General features: G+C 43.1%; 1 protein-coding gene across 4 annotated transcripts; it reads left to right on the forward strand.

Annotated features, from left to right (window-relative positions):
• The first annotated feature begins 728 nt into the window (after positions 1-728).
• Positions 729-13591, forward strand: cdca2 (cell division cycle associated 2). Of its 4 annotated transcripts, none has more exons than XM_064970777.1 (14): positions 729-887; positions 1218-1472; positions 1701-1831; positions 2096-2261; positions 2546-2745; positions 2986-3204; positions 3443-3560; positions 8027-8343; positions 8617-8668; positions 8765-8836; positions 9059-9165; positions 9421-9498; positions 9941-10103; positions 12154-13591. In XM_064970777.1, the coding sequence occupies exons 2-14, from the start codon at positions 1301-1303 to the stop codon at positions 13251-13253; spliced, it is 2895 nt and encodes a 964-aa protein (XP_064826849.1). In that variant the 5' UTR covers positions 729-887; positions 1218-1300; the 3' UTR covers positions 13254-13591. The 4 variants fall into 4 exon arrangements, with proteins under 4 accessions (XP_064826849.1, XP_064826858.1, XP_064826867.1 ...); XM_064970786.1 differs by having other exon boundaries at positions 1221-1472; XM_064970795.1 differs by having other exon boundaries at positions 1241-1472.
• Positions 13592-13797: the final 206 nt, after the last annotated feature.

Consider the following 13797-nt stretch of genomic DNA (forward strand, 5'->3'; position numbering starts at 1 on the left):
CACACTAACTCTCCCCTCCCTGTTTGGAGGTAAATAAAGATGCTTGTGAGGTGACTGCAACCTGTCTGTCTGACAGATTGGATGTTGGCAATTATCAGGTGAATTGTCAACGAGGGGGAAAAACTGTATTTGTATGAGTAGCAGCAGTAGAGACTGAGTAGGGGCCTACCAGAGTATCCCAAAGGCCGTCTGACTGACTATTACCAGAGGGTCCAATTCATCTTACCAAATGTATAGGCAATGTAAGACAAGGTTTTAACACAAAGAAGAGCTTTGATTTGTTTTTGGGAAGAAGTTTGGAAACTTGGAAATGGATGACCTGTTCCTACACCAGTGCGCAGGGAAAAATATGATCTACAAAGATAATTTAAATGGAAAATAATGTTCTGCTCGCCTCTTCCTCTTTGCGAGCGTAGGAACTAATTTTGGAGCACTAAAACGGATGTGATTCATTGGGTATTCTAGAGACACGTGACATATACGTTCACATTCATTGGCCAGTTCGTATGAAACTAGATCGTTTTGTAGACATACGAAATAGTGCCCAAATGTCCATAACTATCGATTTATATCCGTATTTTGACACGTTTTAACGAAAATGTTTTTTAAATATAGTTTTGAGTTTGTTTAACATACATGTAATGATTTCGTTGGACATTTTAACGTTAACCAACATTTGTTTAGGTCGCGGAAGGATCTTCGTGCCACAGCTACTGTGAGTGGTGCGAAATTTGAAAATTACACTAGTATGGACTAGCTAGCAAGCATGTTAGCTACCTGAAAAACGTTTGATTCGTGTAGTCATTTAGCTGGTATGTTTAGCTAACTCTAGTTGGATTCATAAGGGTGGATATTGTAGCGTTTCTAAAAAAAACATTATTTTTAAGGTAAGATGCTGTCGATTGAGTGTTAACTCTAGCTAGTGTTAGCTAACGACGTTAACTGGCCAACAAGCTAACGTTAGCCAGTTTGTAACGTAGCAAACAGTTAAATGTGAACTTGTAGCTAACTTCAGAGTTTGTTTTATAAAATTGTAAGTGGCTTTGTAAGATGTGTTTAATGTTTGTTTGATGCATAGTGTCAATAACGTGCAAGCCACAAATGCCTGTCGCATAATAAACCACTTGTTTTAGTGTGTGATCATCAGTCGTTGCTTGTTTTGTCAGCCTTGCCTTCCTTGAATGCGCCATTGATCCAATTTGATCAACTGTTAACAGCAGTTGGGTGATCTCGAATTCAGGTGAAAGACCCCACTGAAGTCGCTTGGATCCCTTTCTGTTGTTGCTAGGTAAGTTAGATCATGGCCAGTTCAGAGCTGAAAATGGACAACGTTGAGGGAACTGAAACCTTGAATGAACTGGAGGCCTCGTGTCCTCTGAGCAACATCACAAAACCTTTGGAATTATCCCAGCTCACACCCTCCCAACTGGATTTCTCCCCTCGGAGCTTCACGCCGTCTTCTAACGCCAAAGGTAATTCAGACATTGAAGAAGTTAGCTGCTTATCATTCCAATGGGTCCACTGCTCTCTCTGACGTTACCCTGTACCTAATCAACTCGTTATTGTAAACGGAAACACATTTTCCATGGCAATGTGACGTTATGTTATAGGGTCTACACAGTGCTTTGATGCAATAAAATCTTAATTTTTCTTGAACTAAGAATGTCCCAATAAATGGTACATCTATTGTCTTTCTCCAGAAAAATCTCGCCTGGCTCAGCTGAAGGTTAAGCGGAGGTCTAATGTTGGGGTACGGGGCTCACCAGAGACCAACTCCCTTATCCGCTACATAGCCCAACAGAGGATGAAAACTCCCCCCACAACCACACCGGTGAGATGTCTGCTCATGCATGATCATTACTCAAAGATTGTGCAATAAAAATACTGTAGGTAGTGCACTGCAGATACAGGCGGCTCTAGGACTGCTTGTGTTAATCTGAATTGGACCTAGCAATGCTCCTAGCCAGAGTCAATTCAATTTATGACATAGGCCTATAAGCTGTCTCTCTTGCTACAATGTCTCTAATTTGTCAAACAGCTTGGTTTGAAACCACTAATTTGAACTGGTGTGTTTACCATGTCTTTCTCTTCATAGCCTACCCAAGCCAGATCCTTCTCTCCCAGATTCCCCTCGACTCTAAAGCAGAAGATGGCTGTTTTCCAGAGCATAATGGCTGTGGAGGAGAATGAGAATGAAACGTTGCCACAACAGGACAATCACACCGGGGGATGCATCAAGACAAGAGATTTTCTGTCTGGTGGTTAGTCTGCTTCAGTGACTAATTTATTAATCAGTTATTATTACATGAACTGAAATTGGTGCTTTGAGTGTACCATTTCAGTTTTCAACTAGTTAGAATTTAGTGTCTTCTATAAGGGTTTTCTATTCTGGGCTGTGGTTGTTTATGGGTGTTGATATATTTGTTATACTACGTTGAGGGACTGGAGAAACGTCCAGATACTACAGATTGCCCTTTTTAGTGTCTTCTATAAGGGTGTTCTATTCTGGGCTGTGGTTGTTTATGGGTGTTGTCTTAACTCTCAGATGGGTGGAGCTGTGATGATGGCAGTGATGGGAAGGAGAACAAGACCCCAGTGAGCCAGCCTCCCTTTCTAACTCCACCACCCAGTAAGAGGCGCTGCACAGCAGTCTCCCAGGGGAACTGTGTGGAGGAAATTGGTGAGGCCAACACTCCTGTCCTCAAACGTACCAGCACCATACTGAAGCAGCAACAAAACAATGAGGTAACCTCACCACACACTCACCAAGCACTTCTCTGTCCGTTGAATGACAAATATAACTTGGTCAACCATTCAGCATCTGTTGGTGTGTTGATGTTTTTTGCAACCTTGGCTTGTACATGTTGATCAACTGGTAAGAAATATTGAAAAGTGCTTATTTAAACTGAATGTATTTGACTAACTATTCTACTGTGGCCACAATGTTCTGACGTCCACTAAACCCACCATGACCCCCTACCCCAGGCTGCAGTTGTCCAGAACAAGGACCATCATCCAGCTCTCACTGTAACACCCGGCGTACAGCCCCAGAATGACACTGAGCTCTCTGGTGAGCTAGAACGCGCTAGTGTGTCCCTGCCACCAGCCCTGCATACTAATACTGTGTCCCAGGTCACACGGGGGGAGCCCCAGTCCTCTCCTCTAAAGCAGATTTGTACTCCCACCAAGGAGGAGCAGGACCAAGTAAGAGGCCACCAGGCTTTATCTACACACACACCAAATATGTGTCCCAACTGGCACCTTATTCCCTATATCCCTTATTCCTTATATAGAGTGTCGTTTGGGACACAACCCAACACCCCAGCCTCCTCTCTTCTGTCTGTGAAGTCCTCACAGCTCTACAGAGCACACAACTGCTATTCTCACCCCATGTTCCTGCCGGGCTCTCAAAAATTCTGTCTGGTTCCCTCTCACTCAACAGGAATGCTCCTTTGAAGTCCACAGCTCCAACCAACCTCTGGTTGTGCATTCAGGACCAGACAGGACTACTCTGTCCCCTCTGTTTGCCATTCCATCTCTTCTGGAGATGAACCCCACAGGTAAATACACTATATGCTGCTCCCCTGTCTGTGCTTTGAAGCCCAGTGCAAGCTTAGCATAGTACAGATAGGCCTGGCATGGCAATTATATAATTGTGTAACCTAGTGATGGAGGGGGCTTGAAACGGTTGCATTTCGGTTTATTATTTTTGACGATATATCGTTTTGACTATCGCTGTGTATGTATATATTTATTTGCCCTAGTTGGCTGTACCTGCACCAAAACTCCAGACAAAACTCCAAAACTTCCTTCATAGCTTGTTCTCCATCTTTTTAAATAAAGAGCTAATTCGTTTTTCAGCACTTTTTATTTCCGTGACTGATCTAAACTAGTTTTCTCCTGTTCTCTTGTCCCTCTGCAGCAGACATATGGTAAGCAATATGTTTGGAATATGGAATCGCAATAAAATCCCAGTGTAAAATCACAATACTTTGGAATTGTGATATTCACAATTCATATCTTAACGGCAACTTCGTATCATGGTGATAATATATTGTCAGGTCCCTAGCAATCCCCAGCCTTAGAGTAACTGACGATTTATGGATGAATACAGTCATGATAATAAAATAACTGTTTATACAGTACCAATCAAAAGTTTGGACATTTATTAATTCAAGGGTTTTTCTTTATCTTTACTATTTTCTACATTGTATAAGAATAAGACAAACTATGAAATAACACATGGAATCATGTAGTAACCCAAAAATGTTCAACAAATCAAAATATATTTTATATTTGAGTTTCTTCAAAGTAGCCACCCTTTGCCTTGACAGCTTTGTACACTTGGCATTCTCTCAACCAGCTTCATGAGGTAATCACCTGGAATGCATTTAAATTAACAGGTGTGTCTTAGTTAATTTGTGGAATTTCTTTGCTTATTAATGTGTTTGAGCCAATCAGTTGTGTTGTGACAAGGTAGTGGTGGTATATTGTGACAAGGTAGGGGTGATAGCCCTATTTGGTAAAATACCAAGTCCATATTATGCAAGAACAACTCAAATAAACATTTCCATGTGTTATTTCATAGTTTTGATGTCTTCACTATTCTACAATATAGTAAAAATAAAGAAACACTCGAATAAGTAGGTGTGTCCAAACTGTTGACTATTTATTTAACTAGGCAAGTCAACTAAGAACAAATTATTATTTTCAAATGACGGCCAAACAGAAATATTGTGCACAAATTTGTTTACATTCATCTTAATGAGCTTTTCTTTCGCCAAGATAATTCATCCACCTTACAGGTGTGGCATATCAAGAAGCTGATTAAACAGCATGATCATTACACAGTCACCTTGTGCTGGGGACAAAAAAAAGGCCACTCTAAAATGTGCAGTTTTGTCACACAACACAATGCCACAGATGTCCCAAGTTTTCAAGGAGTCGACTGCAGGAATGTCCATCAGAGCTGTTGCCAGAGAATTTGTTAATTTTTCCATCAAATTTTATTTGTCACATACACATGGTTAGCAGATGTTAATGCGAGTGTAGCAAAATGCTTGTGCTTCTAGTTCCGACAATGCAGTAATAACCAACGAGTAATCTAGCTAACAATTCCAAAACTACTACCTTATACACATAAGTGTAAAGGGATAAAGAATATGTACATAAAGATATGTGAATGAGTGATGGTACAGAGCGGCATAGGCAAGATGCAGTAGATGGTATCGAGTACAGTATATACATATGAGATGAGTATGTAAACAAAGCTGCCTCAGCTGTAGTTTTTAGAGAATTTTGCGGTACGTTCAACCAGCCTCACAACCACATGTAACCATGCCAGCCCAGGACCTCCACATCTGGCTTCTTCACCTGCGTGATCATCTGAGACCAGTCACCCGGACAGCTGATGAAACTGGGTTTGCACAACCAAATAAACCTTCTCATAGAAGCTCATCTACGCTCTCGTCGTCCTGACTGCAGTTTGTCGTCGTAACCAACATCAGTGGGAAAATGCTCTCCTTCATTGGCTGCTAGCACGGTGGCGCTGTGTGCTGTTCAGGGATGAATCTCGGTTTCAATTTTACCAGGCAGATGGCAGACCGTGTCGTGTGGGGGAGTGGTTTGCTGATGTCAACATTCTGAACAATGCCCCACGGTGGGTTTATGGTATGGGCATACATAAGCTACGGACAATGAACACGATTGCATTTTATCAATGGCAATTTGAATGCATAGAGATACCGTGATGAGATCCGCAGCTTCCACTACATGTCACCCATTGAACATATTTGGGATGCTCTGGATTGACGTATACGACAACGTGTTCCTGTTCCCGCCAATATCCAGCAACTTCACACAGCCATTGACGAGTGGGACAACATTCCACAGGCCACAACAGCCTCATCAACTCAATGTGAAGGAGATGTCACGCTGCATGAGGCAAATGGTGATCTCACCAGATACTGACTGGTTTTCTGATCCACACCCCTACTTTTTTTTTAGGCAGATCTGTGACCAATGGATGCATATCAGTATTCCCAGTCATATGAAATCCATAGATTAGGGCCTAATGAATTTATTTCAATTGACTGATATCCTTTTATATGAACTGAAATTATTTGGAAATTATTGCATTTGTTTGTTGTTTCGTCTATAGACCGTGCCTTCAAAGTATTCACACCCCTTGACTTTCATTGGCCAACACACAATACTCCATAATGTCAAAGTGGAATTATGTTTTCCAAAATTTGTATAAATTAATTACAAATGAGAAGCTGAAATGTCTTGAGTCAATAAGTACTCAAGCCCTATTTGTTATGGCAAAAGCCGAAATAAATTCAGGAACAACTCCCCATAATAAGTTGCATGGACTCTGTCTGCAATAATAGTGTTTTGAATGACTGCCCCACCCACAATTATCTGTACGGTCTCTGTTGAGCAGTGAATTTCAAACACAGATTCAACCACACAGATCAGGGAGGTTTTCCAATGCCTTGCAAAGAAGGGCTCCTATTGGTAGATGGGTATAAATAAATCAAGCAGCAGACATTGAATGTGCCTTTTGAGCATGGTGAAGTTATTACACTTTGAATGCTGTATCAATACTCCCAGTCACTACAAAGATACAGGCGTCCTTCCTATTGAGGCCAATGGTGACTTTTAAAACAGTCGCACAATTTAATGGCTGTGATAGGGGAAAAACTGAGGATGGCTCAACAACATTGTAATTACTCTACAATACTAACATAATTGACAGAGTGAAAAGGAAGCCTGTACAGAATACAAAATATTCCAAAACACGCATCCTGTTTGCAACAAGGCACTAAAGTAAAACTGCAACAAAAAAAATGGCAAAGGAATGACCTTTTTGTCGTGATTACAAAGTGTTATGTTCGGGGCAAATCCAATACAACAGATTACTGAGTACACTGCAGTTTCTCACCTAGAAGACAGTGAATGTTCCTGAGTGGCAAAGTATGTTTTTACTGTAATATGCTTGGAAATCTATGGTAAGACTTGAAAATTGTGCAAAACTCTTAAACTTACCCAGAACGCTGTAATCACTGCCAAATGTGATTCTAACATGTATTGACTGGGGTGTGTATATGTATGTAAATTAGAATTTTCTGTATTTCATTTTCAATGAATAAATCACTATCATTATGGGGTATTTGTGTGTAGATGGGTGAGAATTATTAATTCGAATCCATCTTGAAATCTGTCCAACAGCGTGTAATAAGTCTCTAGGGGTATAACTACTTTCTGAAGGCACTGTCAAATGTTTTGGGGCAGTGACTCTAAGTGACTGCTTATGCCTGGAGCTGGCCCTGCTTGAGCGTGTTTCCACCCCGGGCAAACAGAATTATCTTTCATCTTCATTGTAAAACTATATGCCATGGACTAGAGTATGGTTGGTGGTTCAAAACCAAAGTGGTAGGCTTTTAGCAAACACTAAGAAGCATTCCACATTTCTTCCCAAATAGGAAGCATTGTCCTATTTGGCTCAGTTGGTAGAACATGGAGCTTGTAATGCCAGGATAGTGGCTTCAATTCCCGGGACCACCCATACATGAAATGTATGCATTCAGTTTCTTTGGATAAAAGTGTCTGCCAAATGGCATATTATAAGACTTGGAGCTACACAAGCAGAGCAGAAAGTAGTTAGCTTTTAGCAAACACCAAGACCCAAAGCTAGCAACGTCTAGGGGGATGAGTACTCTCTCCACAGAAACCTAAGTTGGAGCCGAATCCACTAGTCTTTGTGTGCTTGGAAGTTGTTTGACAAATTCACCTTCAGTCGGGCTGAATTGAGGAAGTGAATTCTAGCCCAGGTGTTAAAGCCAGGAAGGCGGCGCTTCCGGGGGTGGGCTCTGCATTTCATTGGCGTGTTTTTAGTTCAGGTGAATGTCATACCGAACGACCGACTAAAATGGAACCACATTTTTCTGTAAGAGAAGCAGTTGTTTGAATAGAGCTGTTTTGAGTAGGGTCAAGTGATGATAAATATTTATTTTTCCTTTAGATGAAGCTGATTCCTATGGTGGTAACATTACCTCAACTGTGAAGAGGAAGAAGCAGGTGCGTTTCGGGATCCTGCTGCCCCCCGAGCTCTTTGACAAGAAGCTGCCCCCCAGCACCCCTCTACGGAAGGGGGGCACCCCGGGCAGGGTCCCAACATCTGCCGGGGTGTCCCAGCTGAGGTCACTGCTGAAGACCCCCCAGAGGACCCCTTTAAACCTGGCCCAGCCAGACTTCAGCAGCCCCTCTCTGACTGGAGCATCCCCAGCCCTCACTAGTGGGCCCTGCCGTGGGGAACAGAGCGCTGACTCTCAGGGAAAGGTACAAGTCATTCACTAACACAGTGATTGACCTGTTGCAAAAATTATAAAGTAAGGGTTGTATTCATTAGGCACCAAACAGAAGAAAATGTAATGAAACAGGAAGGGACTACCTGATCGTCCAATAAGGAACTCTTGTTTTACGTTGCCAAAACATTTAGCTACAGTGTTCCTCATGAGAATGGACAATGATTGAATTGTTATTCTTGGTAATTCAGCATGTGGGTTAGTTGTTTTTCACCATGGAAATAATGCAGTAATTCTCTGTCCTCAGATCACTTTCCCTTCAATGGAAGATGACGTTGACAGTTCCTTGGACAATGCAGGTTGGTTGTTGAACAGTGATCATGGCTGAGAGGATGCTATTTCCAGTCAAGCTCTGTGTAAAACATAACATTGTTACTTGCTGTACATATTTACAGAGCTGGAGACTCAACCTCTGGATTTGAACTCCGCTTTCCAAAAGGAGGACTCCATTTGTGAGGCACTGCCAGGTGAGAGAGTCACTTCAGTTGACTCCCATTTCAGACGGATTATATTTCATCCTCCCCCACCGCCCACACCCTCTCTCCACACCCTCTCTCCACCCCCACCACCCACACCCTCTCTCCACACCCTTTCTCTCTCCTTAAGTAACAGCACATCTCCTCATCAGCCTCAAGTCATTGATTTTACAGTGGTGCCAAATGAGTCTGAAACTGAGGTTTTTGCTGTAGATGCCGCCCCAGTGCCTGACCCCGCCCCAGTGCCTGACCCCGCCCTGGACCGTGAACCAGAATCAGACGCCCCTGCCACCGCCCGCTCTCGCAGCAGAAAGAGAAAGGTCAGTTAACACACCACTCATTCACAGAACAGGATATCCTCATTTCCTCCACTTACACACCAATGAGAAGATTATCTCTGGACTGTTACATAGTTTTAATATTATATTCATCTGATGATTTAGGGTTAATCTCAATGGAAGATCTTGCGAGTGTAACGAAATAGATCCTATCCTAATGCAACCTGTCTCTCACTACCTATTTCTACCTCTATTTTTCTCTCTCTCCATATCCCTCACTTTTCTCTGCTCTTTCAGCAACCAGAGGAGGAAAGTAAGCCTGTGAAGAAGAGGTCGACGCGTACGGCTGCCAAGTCTGCCTGTGGGAGGATGAAGGTCAGTCTGGGCTCTGCTCATCACTTTACTTTCTCTAGCGACTTATGATATTACACGCTGAGGCTGTGGATAGTAGTGAGCTAAGCCTCGGGGAGGTATTACATACACCAAGCTACTTGCCTCGTTCTAACTTCCTTTTATTTAGCCACAGTCAATCTGCCTTCCTCGCGCTCAAGGGATTTAGGTGATTCAAATTGAGCAAGAACCAAACTATATTTAGAAGGTGGTGTTTTGAGTACTTGTGGGATTTACTTTAGTTCTGAACATGAAAGGAATGAGCGTTTTCAAGGGACCAAAGAAGGAAGTCTACTGTGATTGATGTAATTACTGTATCCCTCAGAGGTGACAGTAAAACAATATCAAAACATAAATCAGGAGAGGTGCACGGTTGTAAGGCTGGGGCACACCAGCTTGGTTATTCAGTTTGTTTGTGTTTCTCCAGAACTTAGCAAAGCGTGGCTTTGGGAAGAAGGAGGTAAATCACTCTCTGTACGGGAAGAGAGCCTATGCATCCAAGAACCCCAACCTCAGCCCAATCACGGAGAACCTGTCCTCCCTCAGCTGCACCCCCACCCCTCAACACCCCCACACCTCCAGACACACAGGTGAGCACGCTGCTGTTAGGCTGTGTTTTGATTGCCCAGGAAGAAACATTCCTTCCTTGAACTAATCATTGATTAAATATGATTGGATTGGTGAGAGCAAGGCTTCCACTCTGCTGATTTCACTGTATACCTACTAGAGGTCGACCGATTATGATTTTAATACCGATTTATTGAAGGACCAAAAAAAAAGCTGATACCGATTAATCGTCTGATTTTTATTTCTATATGTATCTATATTTTTTGTAATAATGACAATTACAACAATACTGAATGAACACTTATTTGATTTATAAAAATCAATTTAGTCTCAAATAATGAAACGTGTTCAATTTGGTTTAAATAATGCGAAAACTCAGTGTTGGAGAAGTAAAAGTGCAATATGTGCCATGTAAAAAAGCTAACGTTTCAGTTCCTTGCTCAGAACATGAGAACATATGGTGGTTCCTTTTAACACGAGTCTTCAATATTCCCAGGTAAGAAGTTTTAGGTTGAGGGAATTATATGACTATTTCTTTCTATACCATTTGTATTTCATATACCTTTGACTATTGGATGTTCTTGTAGGCACTATAGTATTGCCAGCCTAATCTTGAAGTCATAAACAACGCAGTGCTTGAAGCTTTGCGAAGAGCTGCTGGCAAATGCAGGAAAGTGTGTTTACGGGCCTGCTGCTGCCTATCACCGCTCAGTCAGACTGCGCTATCAAATCATAGACTTAATTATAATGTAATAAACACAGAAATACGAGCCTTAGTTTCTGCATTTGACCATATTAATGACCTATCGTTTCGAAATCAAAATATTTGTTATTTCAGTGAAATACGGAACCGTTCTGTATTTTATCAAACGGGTGGCATCCAGAAGTCTAAATATTGTGTTACATTGCAAAACCTTCAATGTTATGTCATAATTATGTAAAATTCTGGCAAATTAATTACGGTCTTTGTTTGGAAGAAATGGTCTTCACATAGTTCGCAACGAGCCAGGCGACCCCAAACTGCTGCATATACCCTGACTCTGCTTGCGCTGAACGCAAGAGAAGTGACACAATTTCCCTAGTTAATATTGCCTGCTAACATGAATTTATTTTTAACTAAAAATGCAGGTTTAAAAATATATACTTGTGTATTGATTTTAAGAAAGCCATTGATATGGTTAGGTTAGATACGTTGGTGCAACGACAGCGCTTTTTTTCCCGCGAATGCTCTTGTTAAATCACCCGTTTGGCGAAGTAGGCTGTGATTCGATGATAAATTAACATGTATCGCATTGATTATATGCAACGCTAGTTAAACTAGTAATATCATCAACCATGTGTAGTTAACTAGTGATAGTTTTTTTGTAAGATAAGTTTAATGCTAGCTAGCAACTTGGCTCCTTTCTGCACTCGCGTAACAGGTGGTCAGCCTGCCACTCAGTCTCCTCGTCAAGTGCAATATAATCGGCGTCCAAAAATGCCGATTACCGATTGTTATGAGAACTTGAAATCGGCCCCAATGAATCAGTCGACCTCTAATACCTATACCCACACTCACTCATGAAGACACTGAAGATGCACCGCTCAAGGCACTCCTCTCACTGACTGACACTTGATACAGTACTAAGTACAGTCAATAATAGAATGCTGCTACTGTGTATTGTGTAAACATTCTCACATAGGCCATTCAGTCTGATTCGGAGCATGTCCAAGTACAGCCATTCAACTGTCTGTTGTAGTAGTATCTGTAGTCTAGACAGTGTTATAAACTGGGTGGTTCAACCCCTAAATGCTGATTGACTAAAAGCCCTGGTATATCACACTGTGTACCATGGCTATGACAAAACATTAATTTGTACTGCTCTAATTACGTTGGTAACCAGTTTATAATGGCAATAAGGCCCCTCGGGGGTTTGTGATATATGGCCAATATACCATGGCTAAGGGCTGTATCCAGGCACTCCACTTTGCGTTGTGCCGAAGAACAGCTCTTAGCCGTGGTATATTGGCCCTATACCACATCCCTGGGCCTTATTGCTTAAGTCATCCATGCTGTGTGTCCTCCCTCTACAGCCAAAGGAGACTCCAGCCTATTGGAAGATGTCATTAACAGCGACCCAATCACTGGAGTGGTGATGGCTGCAGCCCTGTGGCAAAGCCGCCTGTGCCCCGCGGCCGGTGGGGTCTCACCAGAAGACACCATCCCAGCTGCAGAGCCATCTGTTGGGCCTTCAGAAGCCCCTGTAGGCTTTACCACAGGCTGCTCTGGGACTGGGAGGGCAGCACGGGCCGGGAGACGGTGGTCAGGTCCAACAAATAACTTCAGAACCAAAGAGCAGAAAGAACCGAGTGTTATTAGAGGAGGTAGAGGGAAAGGCAGGAAGGTGAGTGTTCCTGTTGATGACTGTCTCAGTGAAGAGCAGGTAGAGAACACTGATCAAGACCCAACAGAAACAAGCCAGGCAGAGGTTTCCAGTCCAGCCAAGCACACTGTACCTGGTGACCGAGAGAGTGAACCTAATGCTCAGTGTACCTCAGACCCTGTAGATACAGATCAATGCACTTGCACACTACCAGATGCAGGTAGGAGTGGGGAAAGTCCAGTTAGGGCAGACACTACACTCTGCCCTCCTACACATGAGGTTAGCGCCACAGTGGCTTCATTAGAGCAGGAGGCAGTGAGCCATGTAGAACTGAGACCAAACAAAGGCAAGCAGAGAGGAGAAGCCCGGGGCCCAGGCCGCTCCAGGGGTAGAAGGAGCTCTATATACGCCAGCTCAGTCGTAGAGGAGAGGGAGGAGGCGCAGGCACCTCAGTCAAACGGTCCAGAGGCAGTGGAGGAGAGCGGGCAAGATGTGGAGAATGACATCCACAGGTCAGAGATGGAGCAGGGTAGCATTACAGAACAGGCCTCCTTCCGAGATTCCCTCCTTCCCCCCTGGGCACAGGAAGAGTTCAGTATCGACGATGTGCTGCGGCCTCTTCCCAGCAGGGGGCGTCGGTCTGTCCGCCGCAGCCTGAGGAACCAGAGCCAGAGCAGCACCCTTGAGGCCAGAGGCTCCGGCCTGGCCTGGCTGCCCCAAACCTCCCCAGACTCCATCAGGGCTATCCGCAGGAAGACCAGGGGCCGCCGCAGCTCAATCCAGGCTCTACTGCCCCCTCCCCTGGAGTAAGTGGACCGCGTGGACCGTTGAGCTGCTCACGCTGCCCCTAGCCTGTCGGTGTCTGAAATGGCACCCTATTCACTATTGTAGTACATTATATTGAATAGGGTAGCATTTGATACACACCTGCCTTTTTGAAACCTTTAGAGAAGCTAAATGGGTATGGTTCTGAGCTAATTGTTTGTTCGGAGTTTTGTAAACCTTTTTGTTTTTTAGTCGTTAACAAGTTGTGTAAATAGAATAAGGTCTTCCGTTAATGTGATTGCGCTGTCTGGCAGTTATTTAATCATTTTTTTTAAATGTTTACCTCCTGTATCCATTAAATAAAATGGGTATCTTCCAAACCATTCATCGTCTGAACATTGTACAGGCCTCTCTTGAAATACACATGCCTAAAGTTGAAAACATACAGTATATCATAGGAATTTGTTGGCAACTTAATTGGGGAGGACAGGCTCATGGTAATGGCTGGAGGTAATTGGTGGAATGGTATCTAACGTGGTTTTCATGAGTTTGATGCCATTCCAATTGCGCCGTAACAGACATTTATGAG

The sequence above is a fragment of the Oncorhynchus masou genome, chromosome 1, assembly GCF_036934945.1.
Source record: "Oncorhynchus masou masou isolate Uvic2021 chromosome 1, UVic_Omas_1.1, whole genome shotgun sequence".
Lineage (NCBI taxonomy): Eukaryota > Metazoa > Chordata > Actinopteri > Salmoniformes > Salmonidae > Oncorhynchus > Oncorhynchus masou.